Source organism: Dendropsophus ebraccatus, chromosome 8, assembly GCF_027789765.1.
Source record: "Dendropsophus ebraccatus isolate aDenEbr1 chromosome 8, aDenEbr1.pat, whole genome shotgun sequence".
Lineage (NCBI taxonomy): Eukaryota > Metazoa > Chordata > Amphibia > Anura > Hylidae > Dendropsophus > Dendropsophus ebraccatus.
Genome location: NC_091461.1, coordinates 49,005,738 through 49,031,466, shown reverse-complemented (window position 1 = coordinate 49,031,466; position 25,729 = coordinate 49,005,738). Strand labels below are relative to the sequence as shown.

Sequence of the window (25,729 nt, the reverse complement as noted above, 5' to 3'; positions counted from 1 at the left end):
ACACTACACAGCCGAACTGCAGTATCTAGCTGTGGGATCTTAAATATTTTCTTTCTGCTATTGTGGACAGTACATCAGGGAGATATCTGATGCAGGCCATACCTTGATTTATCATGAAATAGAATTATTAATTGTTTTATGTTTGTATTGATCAGAAGTTTACTCCACTATCAATATAAAAGGAAAAAAGAAAACGGTAAAAGGATGGCAGAAAGTACAGGAAAGGAACATGTTTAAGAAAGAGTTATCCCAACCTCTTCAGTACATGCACAATGTCATTGAACTGTAATTATTTGTTGAGATTTCAGTCTTAAAACTGCTAAGAAGCAGGTGCCATCTGTTTCTAGAACAAAATAATAATAAAAAAAAAAAACATAAAAAATTATATTTTCGTTTTAACCGAGCACTTAAAAAAAGTTAGAAGCCACATGTACATAGTTTTAGGCAAGAAATACAGCAGGAAATTAAAACAAAGGGAAAAGAAAAAGTAACTCAAAAAGTAAAAAAAAAAAAAAAGCTTTCACCCTACTGAATTAATAGCCAGTTAAAAAAAAAGTTTGCTGGGAACTAATCAGTTAAAAGTGCAGATTTGTTGTATTACTGGAAAAAGTCATGTCCTCATGTGCACAATACAAGATTTTTATTGTGATCATAGAAAGTGCAGTCCAATATAAATCAATGTAGTGGTAAAAAAAATGTCATAGTTTTGTCATTGGTATGTGAAGATTGTTCCACGGTCCCATCCACAGCTCTTCTTCTTCTGACTGAGTCTGGTCACTGTGGAATTCCAATGGCTCTTTGATGTCTTCATTATCGACAACTGATTCTTGTTCATCTGTGCTTTTTAATTTACTGTCCCCGATCTTAGATATTATATTTTTGGTCACTCCAGTGCTAGAGGCCAATGATATACTAGATGGCCTAGTGTTAATATGTTGTATAGAGGCTCCTTGAGATAACGTGTTCAATTGGATATTTTCCTCTTGTGTTACTCCAAGCTTTTCTAGTTTCTTAAAGTGCTTACCAAGCCTTGAAGGGGATGCCATTTTTAAATTATTTGTGAGGCAGGAACGTCTGGTTCTAACAACAGACCCATTTTGGGCTATGTAAATATTCCCATTGACATTGCTTTGAATGTTTGGCTGGTTCAGACGGTTCCGTTGGGATTCAGGAGCACTGTCCTCTCCTGTGAAGCTAGTTTCATATTCTCGGTCCACGACTAATTTAATCCGCTTTTTTCTAGCCATCTGTTAAAAGTAAAAGAATGGCAGTCAGGATTTCAGAGAATGTGTAATATGCAAATTTAAAGAAGATCTACATTTAGACATGAGGGCTATATCCTGCTGGGTATGATTTTAATTTTTACAGTTCCGGAATATGTTGTTGCTATATGATCAATAAAAAGAAAATATTCCAATCATATGCAGTCAATATCCCTCACCATGATGGGCCAATCAATGGGATTTTTTTCCCCTATCACTAGAACAAATTTATTAGTGGACTAGAAATGTGTTATGCTGCTTTGTCTTCTGTAGGCCCTGATAGGCTATCTAACAAATACAATTGGTTGGCTAATTATAGACAGTGATCACCTACAGTGCATTTCTTAACTTTTCTGTAAACTCAACATGCTGTATCCTGAGATATATAGCATATATTAGCCAGTTTTCCATAGCAACATAATTTGGTGACACTGTAGATTGTTAATGACTACATCTACACATGTCTGTCTGTGTGGATACCTAATGTGTGGGATACTTACCTGCCCCTGTGTCCAGCACCACCACTCATTGTAAGCTTTCGGCCTCCTGTTTCTCTTGGCTTCCCCTGTCATCACGACTCAGCAGGAACTACCCCTTGAGCCAATGAGTGATTGCAGAGGTGTGCTGCCTCAGGCACTGATTGGCTAATTAGGCATTTCTGAGCTGGGTTGTGATGTTACAGGACCTGGAGATCCAGAAGACTGGTGGGGGACCATGAGTGGTGGTGGTGGTGTACTGCAGGAGTATGGGGATTTGTAAGTATCCATTGATTGTTATATTTGTACTACTAGCCGCTATTCTGTAGGTAACTCGAAGTTTCCCAGGACTGGATCCATCTTTTCCCAGCACCTGGGGAGGAGGAGCAGAGCAGACTTTAAAGCCCCACAGCCTGATGAGCAGAATCCTGATAGGAACGAAGCACTTCACTTCATTCCTACTGTAGATTTACTCATCTCTACTGAAATGAAAGGTAAGATAGGTTGAGTCCAATGATAATGGTAAGAGAAAAGTTAAGAGTAAAAATACAGCATTAAATGACTCACAACTTCACTCTATTCATAGAGCAGAGAAGTTGATTGCTGATGAGTTGTTTAAAATGTATCATTATTAAATCAGATGCAATCAGCTTAGGCTTTGCAATATATGTAATTATAATTATTAATTTCCCGCTATTTACATAATTACACATAGAGAATCCAAAAGCCTTATCTAACATCTAAGCCTAATCTTCACAGGCTCATCATTAACAATGTGTCTTACTGGTTAACAGTAGGTGAAGTAATCTACTGAACACAGAAGCCTTCTTTGTTTCCTCTTTAGTATTTTTTTTTTTTTTACAAATGAGTTTTAATTAGAATTATTACACAGATAAGTGCAAGATTTAAATTTACGCTTAATTTTAGTTAATGGTAATTAGTGTTCAATTAATAAAGTATTTGTATATAATCTGCAGTTGACTGACTTAATCGAAAAGATCTAGAGCAGAGAATATATTTTATGAAGAATAAACGATGACTCTTGAAATGTGATATAATATTAATATATTTTGGAATCTAATAACAGTTTGTTATTAGGTTCCAAAATGTATTAATAGTGTATCAAATTTATTGAATTTTAAAATAATTTCCGGGTCTTCATAGTTTTTTCTATACATAGTTTTAAAAATAATCATTTGGAAGAGGAATTAAAATTCCAGCAAATAAAGCTTATTCTTTGCTTAATGAAATCTTTCATTAAACTTTTTGTATTCCTTGTGGTTTTAAAGTTCTCTGCTTGGAGTTGTTGAATTGTTATCTTCCCTATTGACTTCAAGAACATGGCTGAAATACACAGGCAGGCTACAACTGAAAGTACTGCACTGAAAATAACTGTAAGGCTGCATTCACACTTTCTGTGTTCCGCACAGAACACAGACGTGGAAGGCCAGTACTGGAGTGTGTCCCTCACACGGCAGCATCTCTGATATGTTGCTGAGAGCGGGGGAACTGTATGTGGCGCCCTGTAATGACATAGCCGCACGACGCTGTAATTACAGCACGGCGCATATGCATACAGTTCCCCCGCTCCCAGCAGCATATCAGAGATGCTGCCATGCTGGAGACACACTCCGGTACAGGCCTTCCACGTCCGTATTCCGTGCAGAACACGGAACATGTGAATGCAGCCTAACCCTAGGGATTAACCTCTCAGAAGCCACAGCCCGCACAGCTCTGGGAGTCGTGACATCACCATTTTATCCAGGAAGTGAAGCCTTGATGCAGTAGTAAGGGCAGGGAAAGTATTTCCCGTAATAAGTGTATATTGTATTTTGAAAAACTTGAGTGCAACACAATACTATAATAAAAAAATTTGCCGGACTTCTCCTTTAACAAAGTCAGGCATTAAACTGTATGTACTCCAGAACACTTGCAATTTTCTGCAAGGACAAGCCATCATACAATTTTTGTAGACAGAAAAATTTAATTGTGGGATTAAAATTTAAATTGAATTGATGCGGAACCTGGGAGGTTAGTGGACATTGTTGCCTTCATCCACCCACTCCTCGGCCATAGCAAAAAAAAAAAAAAGCCTTCCAGCCCACTGTAGCCCTTTAAGATCCCTGTGCACTTTTTATACTTGCTGGCTGCTGGTGGTGGGTTAGGCTGTCAGTATGATGTGTATGACATCTGTGGTTGGGCATGAGGGAAAGTCACTGCCCAACCCGTTTTGTTCTGGAAAGGATAAGCCACAGCCAGAGCTCTCTGGCTGCAGCTACTCACTTTGCTCCCAATAGATAACACAGGGTGAATGGGGGCTCTATGGGAGATATAAGTTATTAAAATCACATGGCCACCTTTTAGGATTTCTCAGTGACAAAAAGGGGGGAATGAGTGAAGAAAAAAAAAAAAAAACTTCCTGCTGGAGGCTGGTCCTAGAGGTGTAGTACAGTAGATAATGAACTTTTCTATTCAAAGTGTGTAAAAGTAATGGGACATTTATACAGAAACATATATAAGAAATATTGTAAAACCATATGCCATAAAACAGTGTAAGGTTTGGCACTTGCATGCCCATTTTAACTATAGTTTGGATAATGTTTAGAATTGTCAATAATATAATAGTATTTATTATAATTTTTTAGGTGTTGCATGGATTCAGATCAATAATGACTTCCTAAGTTGAAGTCTGACAGCATTTTGCAGAGTTAATATGTATCCTATTACATCATATATCTTAATTGTTAAAAATATTCAAGCATGATTAACTCAAGAAAAAGTAAGGTACTAAAAGACTCAGAAGTGTAGAAGAGTAGCATTCTTCACTGCACACGGAATGTAAGCTGAGCAGAAATGGGTATCACGCTCTAACAACTCATGCCTTCCAAAGTATGGGGTCAAAGCAAGCAAAGTTTCCATCAGATTCATGCAGCTTACAGGTTAGAAGGGAATACTCTAAATCTTCAATGGTGTGGAAAATAAGTAGATTAGAGGAGCTGAAACAGTGCTTTGGAGCAGTGAACTGTTTAGTTACGAATTGGAAAAGAACAGATAAGGAAGGAAATAGAGAGTATGACTGAATGGAATCAAATTTTGTAGTCTTCCTCTAAAGAATGGAACAAATGAAAAAAAAAGTGCTTCATACATCTAAATCATGTAAGAGCATGTGAGAAGGTGGAATGCTATGCAGAAATAATCTAGAAAGTTAACAACAATAAAAAAAAAGAAAAGAAATCTTGATCTAGCCATATATACTAAATATCCTGGCCAAGGCAGAGTCTCTTACTGGCCCTTAGTATTGGTTCCTGAAAAAGAGTATTGGAGTCTTCCATTTAACCAATAGGCTGCAGAAGAAAAACATCTGTAGGCAATTTACTTATCCAAAAAGGTAACACACATAGTTTCTTGTACAGCTGTAGAAGAAACTTTTATAATCCAGAAATGATCAAGATCAACATAGGTAACATACAGATAAAAGCTATTGGTTCAATAGAGAATAGTATCATAGAAGTGATGTGTAAGAATTTAGTTGCTCAACTGAATAGACTGCAGAAAAATGTGAAAAATAGGAACGAAAATCATAGAATCACACAGAGGCACTGCAACCAGAAGCGTTTGCTCTTTCTACCTACTTTCTACTTTCAAAAGGATGTAGAGTCTCCTGCAGCTTCAGAATCAGAAGCTTCAGAATCTGATCCATGCCCAGTATCATGTGCATCTGATTGATCAGAAGATGCTTTTTTACTTGAGTTTTGGATCTCCGTATCCTGAGAAACTTGGGATATATCATCATCCTCTTGGCTTATTGAAGGCGTATGACTTTGATTACCAAGGGATGAATTTTCCTGGCTAATGTCATCATTTTCCTCCTCTTCTTCCTCACTTTCTGCAGTACTTTGTACATCTGTTTGATGACTGCTTCTGCTGCGGCTTTTTTCACTTTTTGATGCTGATGCTTCACTTACATCATCTACATCCTCTTCACTATCAGGAGCACTTGACTTACTGGCAGAATCTTTTTCCTCCTCTTCTTCTGACTCGTCCTCTTCAGAACCTTCTTCTATAGTGCTTTGTATTTCACTCTCAATGATTGATTTCTTGGATCGGTAGCTTGACCTTGAACTCTCTTGTCCACTCTGTCCTTCAGATTCTTCACTTTGTTCTTCTGATTTCTTGGCAGAACTTTCCGAGGATGTTTTAGATTCTGCCTCAGAAGCTGATACTTCTCCATGGGAACTAGATTTTTCCCCCTCCTCTTCAGATTGCTCTTCAGAATCCTCCTCTTCAGACTCATCCTGCTTACTAGCAACTGATTTAGAAATGGATTGTTCCTCATCTTCTGACTCTAAAGTTTCATCCCTCTCTTCATCAGAATCTACCGTGCTTTCATTTGCATCATCATGATCCAAGGTCACCTTCAAATAGTCTTTTTCCTCCTGCGATGGAGTGGTGCTGCTCCTTCGGGATGTTTCATCTGATGGTTTTGACGATATTTTTTCTTCATCCTCTTCATCTTCTTCTGACTCTCCACTTTCTTCAGATTCGCTGCCTGCTGTTACACTTATCGAAATTCCAGATTTTCTCTCATCCTTTTCAGATTCACTTGCATCTGAATCTTCCTCCTCATCCTCTTTTTCACTTCCAGCAGTGGACGTTTTGGTTGATGAAACTACTGATTTTCGACGAGGATGAAGCTTCCTGGCTACATTAATGCGTTTTATGGCTCGATCAATTTTTCTTGAGACTGAATCAGTAGACTTTTGGAAATAGCTTCCTTTAATGACAACGCTGTCATCACCTTCTGTTTGACGTGCAGACACCAACTTGGCATATGTGGAGTCTTTTCCACTACCTTTCACTTTCTGGAGAATCATTGGGAATATTTTAGCTTTTTTCCAAGGAGAGCGTTGGGTACCTTCTGCAGTCTCACTGGCTTTCTGAGCACTGACCGCCACTCGACTTAGCTGCATAACTGCTTTAAGTTTTTTCTTTCCTTGACTGCTTCTAACTACTTGCATACTGCCTCTGGATGGGCCAGGTCTGCCTGCAATACTCCCCCTGCCTGGGCCCTGCCCTCTAATGCTCCTTGAAGGAGGTCTGCCACGCATTCTTCCCTAAAATTATGGAAAATAATTGTAAATAACATTTACTGGAATATCAAATCACACTATTTTCCTTTTTTATTTTTAGTAAGCATAACAATTGGAGAAATCTAGCTTAGTGTTAATATATTTGTATTGTTCCATGGATATATATATATATATTTAAATGATTCAAATAAAACAAAGTCTAAAAATGTAGCTAAAAGTACCTAAAAGTTAGCTTATAAGATTATACAACTTTAATGTTGTATTGTATTTGAATACATTTAGGAAATTTATGCAAAAAGAAATTTTACTGTTTTGATATACGTGGCTTTTATTCTTTTATGGCAACTGAAACCAATAAGGTTTTCATGGTAAAATAGTAAAAGTTAACTTTTAACGTATTATAATGCATGACACTAAGTCCGTTTGGTCAGCAGCAATGAAGGCAAAATTGACAACATAAAATGATGGAATGTCATAGAAAGGCTATGTTCACACAACATAAAAAAATAGAGAAAAGTCGCCCGATTTTGATATTTTAAAAAACGTCAGTTTTTGCATCGATTTAACTGACTGCAATGCCAGTGCATTGAAGTCAATTGGAAGACGGACGTCCAATGCACACAATGCATTGAATAACGGACGTTTTTACCACTGACATCAAAGTAATGAACATGATCATTTTTTTCGGACGTCTTTTGTAAACAGCTGACATTTTTTATTAATTAATCACACACAGTTTTTCTTTTGTCACCGTTCTTTCTCCGTTTTTACTAATAAATTCATTGAACTTTTCATTTAAGCCGCACCCAAAGTCCAATTAGTAACCCAAACTAGAATAATGTACAAACACCAGTTATTGCACTAAGGGGAGGCCAAGCTGCTAAATGATGTCCGTTATTTTAGACTCAAAATGACGGACGTTATTTTAAAAGGAGCTGAGAAAACGTTGTGTGAACATAGCCAAACACTGAAAACAATTGGGGTGTGTAAAAACCTATGTACATGAATAGTCCATTTTCTATAATATGGCTATGAATAGATGAATATTGGTTTACATTTAGTAGTTGACTAAGGTATATTGTAACATGTTAACAGTTGCTATGATTATTTTTTCCCCTCTTTTTTGGGAAAATGTTTTACATCTGGTTCCGGAAAGTTCTTTTTTTATACCATAAGCTTATGATGCTGTTATGACATCAGTGTTACGCTCTAAAAGCCCACCAATACACTATTATGCTCTAAAAAGCTCAACAATACACTACTCAAGGATGTTGCTATCTATTCACTTACATCTCCCTCCGCTGCCGGTCTGTGAGGACTGTAGTAATAGCCACCGTCATTCTCAACAACACCTTCTCCATAATCTTCATACATGCCAGACGGTGATAATAATCTGCGGCGACTTCCATATTGTGGTAATTCATACCTGGCACACAGCATCATTTCTAATCAGTATTTGTATCACATCTTTAGGAATAGGTTCAATAAACCAGACAGGAAAACTTACACAAGCGTAGCAGACTTTATCGCACCTTGTGATGCATGCAAATGCACAGCTAATGAAATGTACATTGTTATCAGAGTGCACAAAAGAAACGCTTAAATGATAGAGTAAGCTCCGCTGCATCTATCTAAAGAATATAAAAAATAAAGGGGTATTTCCATCGCATGAAGTGATGCTATATAACTAAGATAAACTATCACTTTCATGATTGATGAAGGTCCAACCTCTTCGACTACCACAGATCCTAAGAATGAAGAGAACAGTGTTGATTTAAAGATAAGACCCCCTTCAGAGCCAGGTGGCCAGGGGTGTCGCTGTGCAAGGAAAAACATTGAGGGAGAACTTGTGTTGAATTACGTCTTCTTGCTCTGGATTGGTAGGGTGCCAAGGGTCAATCCACCACTTTTTTGTAAAGTAAGACCCCAATATACCTTGAATGCCTAAACAATATAGTTCAATAGTCTACAAATTTGGTTTTGACTATCACAATTATTTAAAGTGGATCTACCAGTAGGGAAACAAGGGTGTAAACTTATCACATGCCTAAATATGGCATCTAACCAGGACTCTGGGTATGCCTTTTATCTTCATAGCCCTTTGTAGCCAACACGTTATAAGACTTTTTTGTTCATATGTATGTAAGGCTCGAGTGCCCAGGGGGCATTACTCCGGAAGGCAAGAGCCCAGGGTCAGCCAGCCCATCCTATCATATTTACCACTATCATATTATCTATCATACCTCTGTATTACCTATCATATTACCTCTATGCTCACTTGCATACTTCTCCCCCATACTTTGATTGAAAGCAGACATGGAGGAAAAGAGAAGGAGGTGGTTGGGCTTAACTCAGGTCTCCTGCCATGATACGGGAGCTCACCTGGGGATTTGATTCTCATTTACTATTTCTATTAAACACCAGCAAAATAGAGATGAGCGAACATCGAGCATGCTCGAGTTCATCCGAAACTGAGCATTCGACATTTGATTTGCTGGGGCTGCTGAAGTTGGATAAAGCTGTAAGGTTGTCTGGAAAACATGGATACAGCCAATGACGATATCCATGTTTTCCACATAGCCTTAGGGCTTTATCCAACTTCAGCAGCTCCCGCTAATCCTTGAGCATTCTCGAGGTTCACTCATCTCTACAGCAGAACAGTTGCAGCCACAGTAATATAGGCTGTAAAATGTATATTAAGGTTAACATACTCATTCATTAACATACTTTAAGTTTAACTTACTCCTACATAATAATTCAAATGGAAATACATAATTTTAACACATACCCATGCTCATAGCTGTAATAATCTTGTCCATAATATTCTTGGCCAGGATCAATTCCAGACTCCATAGACAATTCCTTGGGGAAAAATAATAAACCATATATGTTACAAAACATCATTTGGACCTATAGGTAGCTTTGTAACTTTTTGATGCACATGGATATAAAGTGGAACATAAATAGCAAGCATTAGTAAATAGGGAAACTAATAGAAAAAGATATCCAAGGGTTAGAGAGAGAGATTATTTCTTTTCCGTGTATTTAGGTATTTGCTTATTTGTGTATTTCGATGTTTGAGACTAATAGTAGTAGATATTTAGGCATACACTTGTACCTTATATAATTGTGAAATAAAAAGGATTTGTAAAAAGGACAATGAAACCTATTTTTAACAGTTTAATAAATATAAATTGGTTAATAAGGATATGTTACTACCTTTTCTGGGATCTTTCATGTTTTCCTTCTGCTTTCAACGCAACCTGTCTGCTAATTTGCCCTCAACCCAATGTCCCTGGTGTACATCCTCTATGAGCTCTATGTAAAGGGCACTGTAGCAAGGAATTTAGCCAATTCTCACTATACTTCTTTAACTATAACTAGAGATGAACACAACTTGAACATGCTTTGGTCCAAAGAAAGAACACGTTCACTCTTTGGACGGAGGGCGGAATACAGCCGTGCATAGAATGGAGTCCATGACAAGGAAGGAGATGTGCGCCTTTTCAGTCCGCCAGGTGGATGCGAGCTGCTGAATGTGCAACGGGTTATCCGTTGCCATTCCACAGTGTGCACGTACCCTAACCCCCATATGCCTTGTACTATGCAACAAGGGAATCTGTCAGCTGTAATTCATATTCCTAACTGCTGACACTACTATATGGCTGTTAGGTCTAAGACACATGTTACCTTTTATATATCTGTCTGTGCTTCCAGGATTTAGAAAAATGCTTTTATTCTCTGAGACTAACAGTCAAATAAGCTTTCTCAAGCTCCTGAAAAGCTGCAAGATGGATGCTTGTTCTCTTCCCTCTGCCCCCTTGGTTGCTGAGTCCCAAGAAGGCTCAGGTTTGAGATGGGGGAGTAAGAGGGTTTTTCAACTTACTGGAGCTTAGGAAAGCCTCTCTGTACTATTAGTGCTAAAGAATTTAAGTTTTTTTTTTTGTGTTCCAGTAGCACAGACGGATATATGAAAGGTCCCATTTGTCTCCTTGACCTGAAAACTATCTTACAATGTGACAGATTCCCTTTAAAGCGACTCTGTACCCACAATCTGTCACGACCCGACTCCCAGAGCTTTGCGGGCTGTGGCTGCTGGAGAGGATGATGGCAGGGCGACACAGGACGCTGGAGGGACACTGAGCATCCCCCTGTCATCATCCTCTCCAGCAGCCACAGCCCGCATTGCTCTGGGAGTCGGGTCGTGACATCACCATTTTATCCAGGAAGTGAGGCCTTGATGCAGTAGTAAGTGCAGGGGAAAAAAAAAACACTTTATGTGCATTTTCCTTAATAAGTGTATAATGGTGATTTGTATAACTTATGGGGGGCAATACAATACTTAAATAAAAATGTTCGCCAGAATTTATCCATTAAGCCAAGCCTTTACAGGTAGACCTATTTAAAGTGGAACTTGGCTAAACTAAGATTTCGGCAGGAACTTACAATTTGTCCTGGAAGTTTTACCCCCATAATAAATTTATGGAATATCTTGTTATATAACATAACTGTAAGAAGGTGAAAAACCCAGTTATAGAGGCCTTATGCCCAGGTTAGGAGTAACAGTATGGCTCATTTTCATAACTGTATTTATGGCCACTTCAAATGTGCCCAAGTGACTGCACTGATAAATCTTCTATATACATCTTGCAGCTATAAGTGAAACCTATGAGCTCTGCCATCCATATTTATTAGATTTGGTTTTTCTGTCTGTGTGGTCAGGCATGTTAAACACTGACCATCTGATTATAACACAGCACATTTAAATTGCTGTAAATGTATTAGAGACAATTTGCATCCATTTCATTGCTCATAATTCTGTTCAATGGTGATGGTTATTGGTGTGGTGTATTCTAATGGATTCATCTGGGATTGGTTAGTGCATGCAGATTTATAAACGGAAATTGCAAAATATGCAAATGTAACTACCTCTGGTTTCAGAAGAGATGGTCTCAGCAATTGCTGTTGCTGGTGCCATAGAGAGAGAGGATAATGAAAGGAGACATTGAAAGAGGAAATAAGGAGATTTGTGACATATAGTACACATTCAATAGACAAAGCACGGTACAGTCTTGCCAGGAAGTTAGCACTATATACAGTACTATAACTTATTTTTAGAATGATATGTAATAGTAATATATTTTGTTTGCATACAAAAACAAGTTAGAGTACTTCTGCACACAAAATAACCTTCTAAAACAATAGCAATAAAAAGTTTAACAAATTGAGACAGAAATGCAACAAAGTGGTGTTGAACAAATCTGGCAAAATGTCCAGGGTCGGTAATGTTATCCAAACCGATAGGCCATATGCATGTTTTTCTTGGCAGCCCTAGGAAGGCATCCAACTTCTGCATCCATGGGAAGTTAAACACCAAGCATTCAGGTTCGGATAACATTGCTGAACCCGAATATTTTGACAGATCTGCTAAACACTAGACAAGGGCCCAAATGAGTTATAGAGGTTGTCCATTTTACACTATACTTTGTTATCCTCTTACAAAAACTTTTCTCAGAGTACCCCACTAATAGGATTTTTATCAAATCTAAATTGTTGGGGAACCTGGCATAAAGTATTCAATTCCCTTGTAGCTCCAAAGCACAGCTCACTATAATGTACACATATGAGCTGGTTTCTTCAGAGTACCACTGTGTTCACATCACAGACTGATGTCTCTGTGGAACATAAACTATGGTAACCTGTCAAAATGGGAAGCCAATGTATAAGAGCAAGAATAGTTTACTGTAATAGTGTAACTGTCATTTTATTTATTTATTTATTTATTTTGCAGACTTTTTTGCCTACTAAAACCTATTACAGAATTTCTTTAAATCACTAGTACTATTGACTATGAAAAAAAAAAAAAAGACAGTTTCGCTTTGAAGGACCCAAATACATGTTTGTGCTTGGACTCAAAAGTGCAGCACACCATGCTTTTTAGTTTGAGTCAGGACACGTGTACAGCCACGAAATTGGGTTTTGTGCCTAATGTGGAGAGGGAACAAGATATATTTGGAGCAGATTGTTTCCTATTTAAATTCGCCGCACCCGCTAATAAGGACAGTTATATGCAGCTGTCAAACACGAAAGCTGCATTTAAATGTCCTCCATAGCTCCTATCCCTGGTGTCTAGTGGCTGGATCCTCCCCCCTGCATGGTACGATCGCGGATGGGGATCCGTTGTATTGGCCAGGCTGGGACTCGGCGTCAGAATGACGCTAAGCCTGGCTCTGCAATCAATGTATGTGGTCTGCTGCAGACCAGAGTAATAGAGCACTAATCTAATGGATCGGTGCTCTATCATATACACAGCATTGATCTCACATTCTTGATCTCGCATGGTAAACAGAGTAAGCGGCAAAAAGTTTCAAAGTTCCAAATTGCTATTTTTTGGTTGCATCAAATCCTGAAAAATTGTGATAAAAAATGATTAAAAAGTTGCATATATGTGAGAAAGGTACCAATAGAAAGTACAGATCATCGCGCAAATAATGACACCTCACACAGCCCCATAGACCAAAGCATAAAAGCTTTAAAAGGATGGGAATAGAGCATATTTAAGGAACATTTCGTTTTTTAAAAAGATTTTAACTTTTTAAAAGACATCAAATAAAATAAGTTATGCAATTTGCATATCATTTGTAATTGTACTGACTTGACGAACATAGATAACAAGTCAGTTTTTCCATAGGGCAAACAAAATAAACACAAAACCACCCCTAATAGAAAATATTGCATTGTATTTTCAATTTCACCGCACATATAATTTTTTTCCTGGTTTTGCAGCGTATTTTGTTTTACACAGCTTTCCTAATCTTTTACTATTTTTATTAACAGTAAGGTTATGTTCACACAACATAAATTAACGGCCGTTGTTTTCACCCGGCCGGACACATATGCCTAAAACTACGTTGTTTACATTTGCTTCCTAGCATGTTTCTAAGCGGGCTGACACAGGTCATTTACTTTAAATACTGCGCCCAGCCCGACAAACCACTAAGAAAATTTTTTACGTTAAAATCAAGTTTAATTCGGCAGATATAAGTTTTAAGTTCGCAGCCGCATTGAAATCCACGGCCGTTGTTAGAGCATTAACGTCTGGAAATAATTGACATGTTCATTTTTCACGGGGCCGTATAAACAACGGCCGTTGTCTGATACGTAGTGTGCATTGTACGACCGTAGTTCATATTTATTGGTGTCAAGTTTATAAACCTCAAAACAACGGCCGTAGTTTTGTGGTGACGACTACGGCCGTTGTTTTACGTAGTGTGAACATCGCCTAAAACTTTTTTTTTTTTGCAAATAAGTGTGATTACAATGACCCTATTGTGACTCTTATAACACTTCCTTTTTTTACCTGCGGGGCTGTATGGGGCACCATTTTTTGCGTCATGATTTCTAGTTTTTATTAGTATCACATTTGTGTAGATCGGACGTATTCAGGGTCGGCGTCAGCACAGAGCCTCTAGGGGCCCAGAGAGTGAGAGGGACCCGGTGTTTTGATGTTCAGCCTGCTCACTGTAGTGCAGAGTGAGCACCAAACAAAGAAAGAGCAGGACCTGTGAGTGTCCTGTAGAGAGAGAAGGATGAAGGACCTGATCACATGACCCGCAGGTCCTCAATACTACAGTGTGAAGATCTGTGAAGCACTGTGTGTGTCAGTAATTAGTGTTTGTTAGTGGTGTTTCAAGTGATTGTGCATAGTAGATGGATGAGGGACCCGCTGAGGCTCTGTTGCCCATAGGCCCGAAAAAACTTGGAGCTGACCCTGGACGTATTGATCACTTTTTAAAAAACATTTTTATATATAAAATGTAATTAAAAAAAATCAACAATCCTGGCACTTTTTTACCGCTTTTCGTTCACGCTGTTCAGCATCCTGAAATATGTTTTTTATTTGAATAGATCGGACAATTATACACCTTACAAAATAGAATATGTTAATTAAGTTTATTATTTTTAAGTGTTTTATTTATAAAATGGGAAGGGAGGGTGATTTAGACTTTTATTAGCATGCTATGGCATGTTTTTAAAAACTTTTATTTATTTATTTTTACACACTTTTTAAGTCCCCCTTGGGGGCTATTACATAGGTACATTAGATCTGTAACACTGATCACTGCTATGCCAGAGCTTAGAAGGGATCCGTGTTATCTACGATCATCTGATAGAGCCGGTCTGTGGCAGACTCTATCTGAAGGCTGAAGTCCTGACTGCATGGAGGTAGGTAAGAGACGCCTGACAGCCAGGAAATGTGATTGGAACCCCCACAGACACGCTGAGGGGGTCCTGATCGGTAAGTGTCAAGAGCTGCTCCTGTCACTTACACTTAAATGCCATGGCATTTAAGGGGTTAATGGTGGGCAGCCTCGTGATTGCAGCAGCTGGTCCTCACCCGCTATGAAGCGAGCTCAGCTCCCAGTACCCCTGCAGGGTGTGCATTTACGCCCGTTTGCGCCAAGGCCCAGGCTGCAGTGGCATAAATGTATGCCCTGTGTTGCCAAGGGGCTCTTAAAATACTGATAGGCCACTGAGAGTGTATGGGTCATGATGCCTTCAACCACACGGTAATTGGCAGCTCTTCTGTATTCAAATACTTCCCTCCCTACTCCATTTAGCCACACACCCTTATCTTGACTTGTTTACTGAGACACCAGTTTGTTTGTTTTTTAAGCACAATTAGAGAAAGATTTCTGATATATTTTGCTTAGAAATTTTCCTCCATTGTGTTACATAAAATAATGAAAGTTTGAAAAGAAAATATGAACAAACACAATAAATGCCTTTCATTAATGGCACGTTACATGAAAGTACTATGCTATTTTAGTAGAGAGTTTTACCCACATTTTACGTTTAGTATTTTAGTAGAAAAAAAATTGGCTTATTATTTCAATGTGTTTTGAAATATGACATTGCCACCACCTTCCTGCATTATGCTGTAATCATAGTGCTTATACTTTGCAAAAAGGATTTAAAGTAGAAGCAAATGCATTAAAAATGATGTTACTTTAAAAAAAAAAAAAACTGCGTAATAATAACATACTGAACTAACATCCAAAGTGTGTGACAATGGAAACATAAATCATACCTCTTGATGTGCATATCCTCTCCTGCAATAGAGAAGAAAAAAATGAGTAAACAATTTGCTTAGACAAAGATGAGGACTTAGAGAAATCAATACTTTATTTATTTATAGAACTCTAAACAATCGGATGCTTCAACCACTTACCTTAAAGCATAACTAAAAAATATTTTGACCATTCAGTGTTAGTTAGCTTTAGTCATGATAAGAATTTTTGCAATATACATTAATAAGACAAAATGAACAGTTTTTTAAATACATGAAGCTGAATGTCCCCTCAAAGCTGTGTTTGCCTCTGTGTTGTTTCTGCATTCCTGCTGGATACGCCCCTTTCCTGGAAATCTGTCCTGAGTGTACGGACTCTGACAGGAGCATCAGATAACAGCCCTGACACAGACAGAAACAAAACAGCTTCCCCCCTCCTTGCAGCACGTTCTCCCCCCTCCCCTCACAGAGGTGACTTAGCAAAGCTGGTGTCTGTGTTGTGTGAGGAGCTGGATGTAGGGACAGGTACCCAGTGCTTCAACCAGGGGGCACATGTCAGCCATGACTCCAATGTACTGCTGTTAGGACTTGGGCTGTGCGTTCAGCTCGGCGTCCATAACAGCTGGACTGCTTCTCAGGTTTTGCACCTCCCTGCTATTCCTTGTTGTAGCAGTGGCCAGTGTGTTACTCCCTGACAGATCAGCACAAAGTGTAGTGAACTCACTGATTGTTGATTGACAACTGACTCTCCCAATTAGCTGTCAGTGTCTGGGCTGGGCTGGGACTTCTAGTCCTATAAGTACTTTCACTTGTCTCCAACTTCCTTGCCTGTGAGAGAGCCTCACTTGTGAGAGTATCTTGAACTAGCGTGTTATTCTGACTTATTCTCTGGCATTGGATTTCTGGTTCGGACTTAGACTACTCTCTGGACTTTGCTTCTGTACCTCGCTGACCGGCTGTTACTGACTTGGACTGTTTACTTCCCCTTATTGTGTTCGTACGTCTGTCTTTGTTTTTTGTATTGCACTTGCTCAGGTTAGGGAACGCCTCCAAGTTGTCTGCTGCCATTTTAGGGCTGTTGTGGCAATTAGGTAGGGACAGCTGGGGCGGGTGCAAGTTGTAGGGTTGAGCTTGTCCATTGTCTTCCCTGGTCCCAACCTGACAACTGCATGAGGGAGAGTGGGTGAGTCACCGAGGGGAGGACTACAAGTCCCAGCATAACACAGCTGTAGTCCTTTGATAGTACATATAACATTCACATCAGATGTCTGCAGCGGGGACACTGGCAAGACCACAGCAAGGACACTGGGGGAGTGTGGAGAGGTAAGCATAGCATCTTATCTTTACCAACAGGGTAGCAATGTGTAAAAAAAAATTCAACGCTGGATAACCTCTTTGATACTAAGGGTCTAGTGTTAATGTTTAGTGATGAAGTATTTGGTTGAGGGCACAATAATAGGCAATGTTACAACACTGATAACTAGGTCCTTACAATGATTTTCAGCATTCAGATGCCCCTGATGGTTAAGTAAAATTGGGAGACCAGCCAACAATCACACAGGAAATATATACATCTACATATTGTATCAACTGTCAGAAAAAAAGAAGTAAATGATTACTCATCCTGGACAAGGTGACTAAAATAATGTGTAAACAATAGCAGATGACCACAAAAGTAGAAGGTATCTGATCAGATGTCAGATCTCTGTAGTGCAGGCTACAAAATGAAAGCACTTATTCTATTCTACAGATTTTCTCTACACTGTTTTATTCTCAGACATCGGATGTGAGAGAATATGTTCAAACACTTGGCCCAATAAAACAATTCAAATTCTGTAGAAACATGCAATCCAAATGTTGAGCAGCATGTTATAGTGCAGGAAGAACTTTGCATATCAATTTGTAGGTTTTTAGGTAAAGTGTAATTTGTATTACACTTTTTATTGTAGTATTTTTATTGTAGTCAGTGATTGCAACATAATCCTCCACTCCACAACTGGATCCCACAGACGCAGGTCCAGGTAAAAAAAAGCAGGGCAAAATAAAGTACTAAAAATGCCATTGACTTTAGGTTTAACCCATGAATTGCTAGTTCAGACTGGTTTGTGTGCTTTGTCACTGGCCCACCAGGAAGTTATTGTATAAAGTTCTGATTTCCATCACTGTCAGGGCAAAATAAAATCAAACTATATTTAACTAACCCACAAGTGAAACAGATAGACATAGAGGGGAACATAAGTAGAGAAATCCAAGAGATTTCCTTTAAGAGTAGATATAGTAATAAAAAAGATATTTTATATTTTTATTTTTTCAACCTTTTTTTTTCTCATTAGGGGAGAATTGCAATAAATATAGAAGATATGTGTCTTTCTATTTTTATGGGATACAATGTGTTAATGTCTAGCTGCAGAAATCACTATCAAAAACTCAGTAAACCATACTTGAATGTTAAAAGCTGTACAACTTGTTAAATCAAATGCTTCACTAGAACCCATGTAATCTACTAGAAGAACAAGGGCAACACAACCTCAAATGCAGATGGTTTTATTTGTTGGCTATTTTAGAACGATATGTCTCTTTTATATTTAAAATAACCAGTTATAAAATGCCTGCATCACAAACAGGAGGGAAAAAGTCTGGCAAGTGCAACTAAAAAGTAAAATCATCATTCCCCACGTGACAATAGCATTTCCTTTACAGTTTGAGGCTGGGTTCACACTACGTATATTTCAGTCAGTATTGTGGTCCTCATATTGCAACCAAAACCAGGAGTGGAATAAAAACACAGAAAGGATCTGTTCACACAATGTTGAAATTGAGTTGATGGCCGCCATTTAATGGCAAATATTTGCTGTTATTTTAAAACAATGGCTGTTATATTGAAATAATGGCAGTTATTTACTGTTATATGGCGGCCATCCACTCAATTTCAACATTGTGTGATCATAGCCTTTCTGTGTTTTTAATCCACTCCTGGTTTTGGTTGCAATATGAGGACCACAATACTGACTGAAATATACGTAATGTAAACCCAGCCTTAGGAGTCCTGGTACTAAAGTATCACTTAAAGGAAACCCGTCTTTACTTTCATGCTACCTGAATTACAGTTCATCTGGGTGGCCTCCAGTAGTTTGTTTTTTTTTAAATCCGTGCCCCACCAGATTTATAGAACTCTTCCTGTCAATAAAGGCCAGCAGGGGGAGATCAGCTGCCTCAATGGGGACCGTCCCAATGACTTTTTGTTTAGGCAGCATGAAAGTGATACCAGTTTCCAGTTGCCTACGAAGTGAGAATCACATAGGTACCTTTTAGCTTTGCTCAGTGATCCAATGTCTTTAAAAAAAAAAAAAAAAAAAAAACTATCTTTATTTTACAACAAGAGAGTCACAGAGGTGAATTTGTAACATTAATTGTGCCCGCCTTGTTCTCTGGCCACGGCTCCATCTTTAGGGCACCCCCACCTTGATTGACAGCTGGCTCATCTTTGGCTGTGCTTAATTTCAGTGTATCAGAAGATAACCAATTGGACAAAAGTGTGGGGAACTTTTCTCTTGCTGAAGTAGCAACCACAGAATCCATTTAGAAAAGGTATCTAATAGATGCCCTTGTGTAAATACAACTGTCAAGAGGCAGATTCTTTGTAATGCCTTATATATCTAATAACTTGCTGGTTTTCTGCAAGTATTGCTGCCTCCAGGCTGGTCAGTCCATGCTTTGTTTGAAAAGCACCTGCTCTGGTGCACTCAAGCCATCCTTGTATTATATGTAGAGCCAATCTTCTGATTAGCCACTATGTAACGCAACATTTTCAGCTGTCTGGCTGTCCACAACTTCCCCTGGCAAAATCTATGTGAACCAACATTTCAGACAGATTGCTCTTCATCAAACTTAGCTTGGCTTAAAAAAAAAAGAAACCTGTGAAACCACTGATAATTGCTTGCAGGACTGCAGGAACATCCCTAGATTATGTTCGTGCAACCATATTGCCCTCAGCCGCAAGTCTCCTATTACACAGTGACATGTGCAGCTGACAATGGATTATTTTTTGACAGGTTTAAAATAAGTGATTAGCCAACAAGCAAGTGTTTGCTTGTTTGTCAGCTTATTGTGGGTTCTATTACATGGGGAGATATCTGCCTGATTTGGTAGCTGATCACTTTGTGTAATAAGGCCTCTAGGCTACAACTCTGTATGATCCTCTCCATGTCCCATAGTTGCCTATTTCAAAGTCTTAGAACAAAATATTTGGAAAAGCTATGTTGGGTAATAATAATAATAATAATAATAATAATAATAATAATAATAATAATAATAACTTTTAACCATTGCCATTCTATGTTTTTATGTACTTACTGTATATCCATTTCATACAATGTCATTGTAAACGCTGGGTCAATTACTTTTTGCAATATAGTAATTTTAATACTTTGTCTTTTTGTTTCACAAATTTATATAACAGTATTGCAAGGAATGAAGGAAAAAAAAAAAAAAATAGAGGAACCAGGTTGTCTTTTTCTTTCAAAAATCTTCTATATATCTTCTATGTACCCTAACAGATACATGTTAACTGTACCCTAACTAAACCTTTACAGTTTACCTTAGATTACAAGTACAGCGAACCCTATGTAGATTTTTGCACAGCGGACCAAAGACTAGAAATTTCACAATGTAGGTGGACTCTGTCATTCAATATAGCTAGTACAAATTCAGCACTGAGAATAAATCTCATTATTATAGTCCGCTTATTGAATGCTAGTAATAGCTACTAATGCAGGTGTAATTCTTACACGTATTTGGCAATACAATTGCTAGGACTTCATTTGTATGTAATCTTTTGGCTACATTATTACCTTGTTTAAATAAAATTATTGGAGCAATTGATTGTGAGACAAGCTGCAGTACAGGCTATGACAATAATGTTACATGACTCCAGCATACCCCACAGTACTTAACATTGTGTGATATTAAAAACCAGGCATAAAAATCAAAGGTCATTTTCTGAAGGAAAAATGGTTATTTAAATATGCGGACATGGAAGAAATACAAATGGCTTCACACAAAGGAGCTAATGCCGCCACTGATTACATGCACAGCATTTCCCAGCACTTTAGAGGAGTAAATGCATTAGAGATAAAGCTGTGATTTTAATCAACATAACTATAATTTTTGATACTGTCATGGCAGAAATGTTATTCTTTATGTGCGCCTCTGTTAGAGCTGTAAAGACCAAAGGGCCTTGTTTGCCCTCTCATTCTGTGTTTTATGGGTGTCTGGAAGTGTAGGTGAAATAACATTACCAGGCTTTGCTGCCACATTGAGCCAAAGCTAGTGCGTCTGAGCCAAAGCCTAACCCCTCAATAGCTTTACTCGGTGCCGCTCCGACGCACTGCAGCGCATGCGCGAATCGCCGCGGGAGCGTGCGCACACTACATTGACCGGGTGAGCACAATGAATATTCAATATAAGCTGGGAGGGGGAGTGGTGAGGCGGGCCAAAGTGCGGCACGAAGCCATTACCACTCCCTCTCCATAGGAGCTGACAGATTCCCTTTAAATCGTAAGACAGAGTCTAAATTATATGTAAAAACATACAAGCTGCAAAAAAGAAACTTAGCAACATTAAAGGTCATAAAAAAAAAAAAAACATGACCACTTTCTTCCAGAAACACCAGTTTTGTCCTATGGGTGTGGTTTTCCTACTCCATTTCATAAAAGTGAATGGAACCAAATTGTAATACTACTCACAACCTAAGGATAAGATATAGTGTTGTCTTTGTAAGAAAGTGGCCATATTTATTTCTAATCATGGAGAACCCCTTCAATAAGGACATCTTCCGGGGAAAAATGTTTTGTGACACCAAATCTGCAAAGGATTAAAAGAAAAGCATTTACATTTCCAGAAAAATGTCCCTGTCATTTTAAAAACTTTTAAAATGTTCTAGAGTAATACAAAAAAAACAGGAACCCAACAGCACTGTACAATAAAGTTTTTAAGGAGTAATGAGGTCTAACATTCAAATGTGGAGGTCCTTGCGGAGGTCCAACATTCAAGATGTAGCATCACATCTTTTTGGCATTCGAGGCTGCAGTAATGCTCGGCCTGCCCACTGCAGTGTGAGTGGACTGAAAATGAGAAACAGAATAGACCTGCCAGTGTTCTGCTGTTGTATTCATTGTCATAGGCTGTGGGCACCTCCAGCAAGTGGAATAATATAACGTTGTTGCATCTGCTGGAGGATCCATCCCGCGGCTCACAGACTTGAGGCAGAAGATGGAGAAGAGCTGCTTCTTTCTTTCAGTAGATAAGTATGTTGTGTTTAATGATGGAGCAGAACAAGGGGTTATCATTATTATGGGTGGGGGCTGTATAGAACAGGGGACATTAATACTATAGGTGGGGGCTGTATACAATAGGGGGCATTATTACTATGGGTAGGGGGTGCATAGCTGTGGCATTATTACTATGGGTGGAGGGGTTCTGTTCACAAGAGGGGATATTTACTACTATGGGTGCTAGGAGGCAAAGCAGGGGTGGGCATTATTACTATGCGGCACAGCAAGGGGCATTATTACTATATAGAGACACAACAGGGGACATTATTACTATATGGGGGTTATAAAAGGGGTATTATTACAATATTGGGGATCCTACATACCTACTCACTTTACATGCATGACACCAAACAGTGGAATTACAACTATATGTGACCCTAAGGGTAGGGACAGGGGGAAGAAAGTTGAAGAAAAATTCTTAAGCCTAAGATGTTTCTCTGGCAGGTTCTGAAAAGATGAATTGGAGCTGGAAGACAAAATCATGGAGGCCTGGGCCAGAAGGAAAGAAAAAGGGAAAGTGATGCCTCAGATCAAAGAAGATGTCACCTGTGGGTCACTGAATGAGGGTTTTTGTATTTTGTAGAACATTATTTGATAGGGGTGCCCCAAGGTGGAGAAGGTTGTTAAATACTCCCAACTTACCTCTGTCCCCATCAGAGCTAGTTACATATAATAGTCTGGCACTCAAAATCTATTTCAATTTGTCATATGGCCCCATGGGAAAATTAATTGCCCCCCCCCCCCCCCCCCCCCCCCGTCCTGAAGTAACATCATTTTTTTTTTTTTTTAAGTAGGGGTCTTGGTGCTAAGACCACTACTTATGAATGGAGAGAAGCGTGTGGTTGAACACTTCTCTCCCCATGCTTCTCCTGTCTTTAAACTCTTTTGTCTCTTAAGGCAAGAGCAGGGGAAGAACGCTCTTAGCGAGCACTTCCTCCTGCTTATTTTAGCAATTGGTAGAAGTCTGAGCACCCACACCCTAACCTGTCTAGGATATGTCAACTGCCCTTTTTTTTAAATGACCATGGCCATATAACTTATAACATATTATACTAATATATTATAAATTATTAACTGCTTACTTTACTGCTACACTACAGAAATGACCAAGTGTGAACCTGCTTAGACAGTTTAGATTTCTCCTAACCAGATATCCTGCATTGCTGGGGGGATATAGCATAGCATTACATTTTAAGACTAGCATAATTCAGATGCATTTTTGTGCCTGTAAAACTGTCTCATGACAGCCATGAAAACCATTACTTCCCTTGCTGTGTTGGGATGTCATCGCTACATAAGCATAACTTTGGTTTTGTACTATGCAGTTAAGAAGCTCTTCACAAGTGATCTTCAGTTATATAACAACGGTAAACAAAATCCAGATATTGTAAAATGATGCCTTTATATATTGAGAGTTCTTCTAAAAACCTCAAGTGGGTCCTGACTCTGCCTTGGCTTTTACACAAATTGGAAAATGTAACTAACTGCAAATGGTGTGTCGCTAATCCTCACCAACCAATCAATGTGCTCTTCTCCATAGCTGCTGGATTTTATTGTGCAACGTTACATCAAAGTTAAAGGAATTTTCCAGATTTGGGAGGCAGCAGAAGCCTCTTAAAAGGTAAATGATGGCATTTTCATGAAAGGAACCATAACCAATGTGAGTGAAGTTTTCAAGTCTTGATATCATTGTTAATGTGTATCTGTAATTAAAACAAACTTTTGACATGTCTTGATTGGTTGGGGTTTTGCTGTTAAGTAGTGAGAATGAGAAGGGCAATTTGCGGTTGTGAAGTTGTAAAGGCTGTAGTGGTGTCCATTATCCCATATCTGCTGCGAATTGCATTGTGCTTCGGTCATCTTTTCACTCTCCTGCTCTTTCTTAGTGTACTTCTGGCATCTTGGGAATTGGGCTCCCTCTAGAGGCAGGTGTACGCCTGTTCACCTGTATTTAAAGCCTCAGCACACAAATCCTAGTAAATTCTAGGCTGATCAATGGAGTGTATTTATAGCCATTGCCTCCAGACCTCTGTGCTGAGTCGTTGGTGTGTTTCAATCAGCAAATCACGTCTGTTCTCTCCGGTTATCTGCCACTTTCCTTGCTTCCTAGCAACCTTCTAGCCATTTGGATCTTGTTCTATTACTAGTTCTCTTCTCATTTCCAGTCAGATGAACATCTTCACACTGAAATATTTCATCCTGGTGAAAACCGGGGGCTCCATAGACTCCTATCCTTGGAGAAGATATGTCAGCAGTGCTCAGTGATCCAGAGGATTCACCTCCTCGTGATGGTTCTACCTGTTACAGAAGTTTACTTTCCCACTATCAATCATCTTCTTTCAGTAGCCCCATAGACCCATGGAGACTCCTGGTTAGAGATTTCTGAGAGCTGGGAAGTGAACTGTGCTACCACGTGCTTGCTTTGACTGATTCTGCTGACTGTTGAAAAGTTTGTTTAAGGCTACAAACCCACTTGGCGGGTCTGCAGCGAGTCTCCATGCTGCGTTTTTGCAGCGAGACTCGCTGCAGATCCCAGCCCTATACTTTCATTAGCAGAGAAACTCGCAGCAGGGATGTACATCCCTGCAGCGATTTTGTCTGCAGCCCGCCCCATTAACCCCCTAGCCGCCGGACATTATAAATTACCGGGTCCCCGTTCCTGCTTGCTTCGGGGCTCCCGGTGTCTTCACGGCCCGCCAGGCCAATCAGTGCGATGCGGCGGGGCAACGCACTGATTGGCCGGGCGGAACGTGCCGGGAGCCGCCGAAGCAAGCAGAAGCGGGGACCTGGTAATGTATATCCTGCCCGCCCCCCCTGCAGCCCCAATCGCCCCCGGCCGCATGATCGCCCCCAACAGCCCCCGGCCGTACGATCGCCCCCCGCAGCCCCCGGCCGCACGATCGCCCCCCGCAGCCCGTGCGGCCGGGGGGTGCGGGGGGCGATCATGCTGCGGGGGGCGATCGGGGCTGCGGGGGGCGATCGTACGGCCGGGGGGTACGTGGGGCGATCATGCGGCCGAGGGCGATCGGGGCTGCAGGGGGGGCGGGCAGGATATACATTACTAGGTCCCCGCTCCTGCTTGCTTCGGCAGCTCCCGGCACGTTCTGCCCGGCCAATCAGTGCGCTGCCCTGCCGCAGCGCACTGATTGGCCGGGCGGGCCGTGAAGACATCGGGAGCCCCGAAGCAAGCAGGAACGGGGACCCGATAATGTATAATGTCCGGCAGCTAGGTGGTTAATGGGGAGGGCTGCAGACAAAATCGCAGCAAGGATGTACATCCCTGCTGCGAGTTTCTCTGCTAATGAAAGTATAGGGCTGGGATCTGCAGCGAGTCTCGCTGCAAAAACGCAGCAAGGAGACTCGCTGCAGATCCGGCAAGTAGGTTTGTACCCTAAATGACATTTAACTAGATCCATTTAACAAGCAAATGATTGCATTTTTACAAAATGACTTCTGCTATAATTTGTACACATTCATTAAATGAAAAATATATGTAATG

The 25,729-nt window shown here is 39.7% G+C and overlaps 1 protein-coding gene across 1 annotated transcript in view; it reads right to left on the bottom strand.

Moving 5' to 3' along the window:
- Positions 1 to 698: 698 nt before the first annotated feature.
- The window catches only part of PCDH15 (protocadherin related 15), a 796,162-nt gene continuing 771,131 nt past the window's right edge, over positions 699 to 25,729 (bottom strand). Inside the window, exons 31-38 of the mRNA XM_069981835.1 lie at positions 15,920 to 15,941; positions 11,758 to 11,796; positions 9,617 to 9,690; positions 8,119 to 8,254; positions 5,484 to 6,852; positions 5,025 to 5,082; positions 4,884 to 4,935; positions 699 to 1,247 (exon numbers count right to left, since the gene is read on the bottom strand). Of these exons, the coding sequence (XP_069837936.1) occupies positions 699 to 1,247; positions 4,884 to 4,935; positions 5,025 to 5,082; positions 5,484 to 6,852; positions 8,119 to 8,254; positions 9,617 to 9,690; positions 11,758 to 11,796; positions 15,920 to 15,941 (2,299 nt within the window). The remainder of the gene's footprint in view (positions 1,248 to 4,883; positions 4,936 to 5,024; positions 5,083 to 5,483; positions 6,853 to 8,118; positions 8,255 to 9,616; positions 9,691 to 11,757; positions 11,797 to 15,919; positions 15,942 to 25,729) is intronic.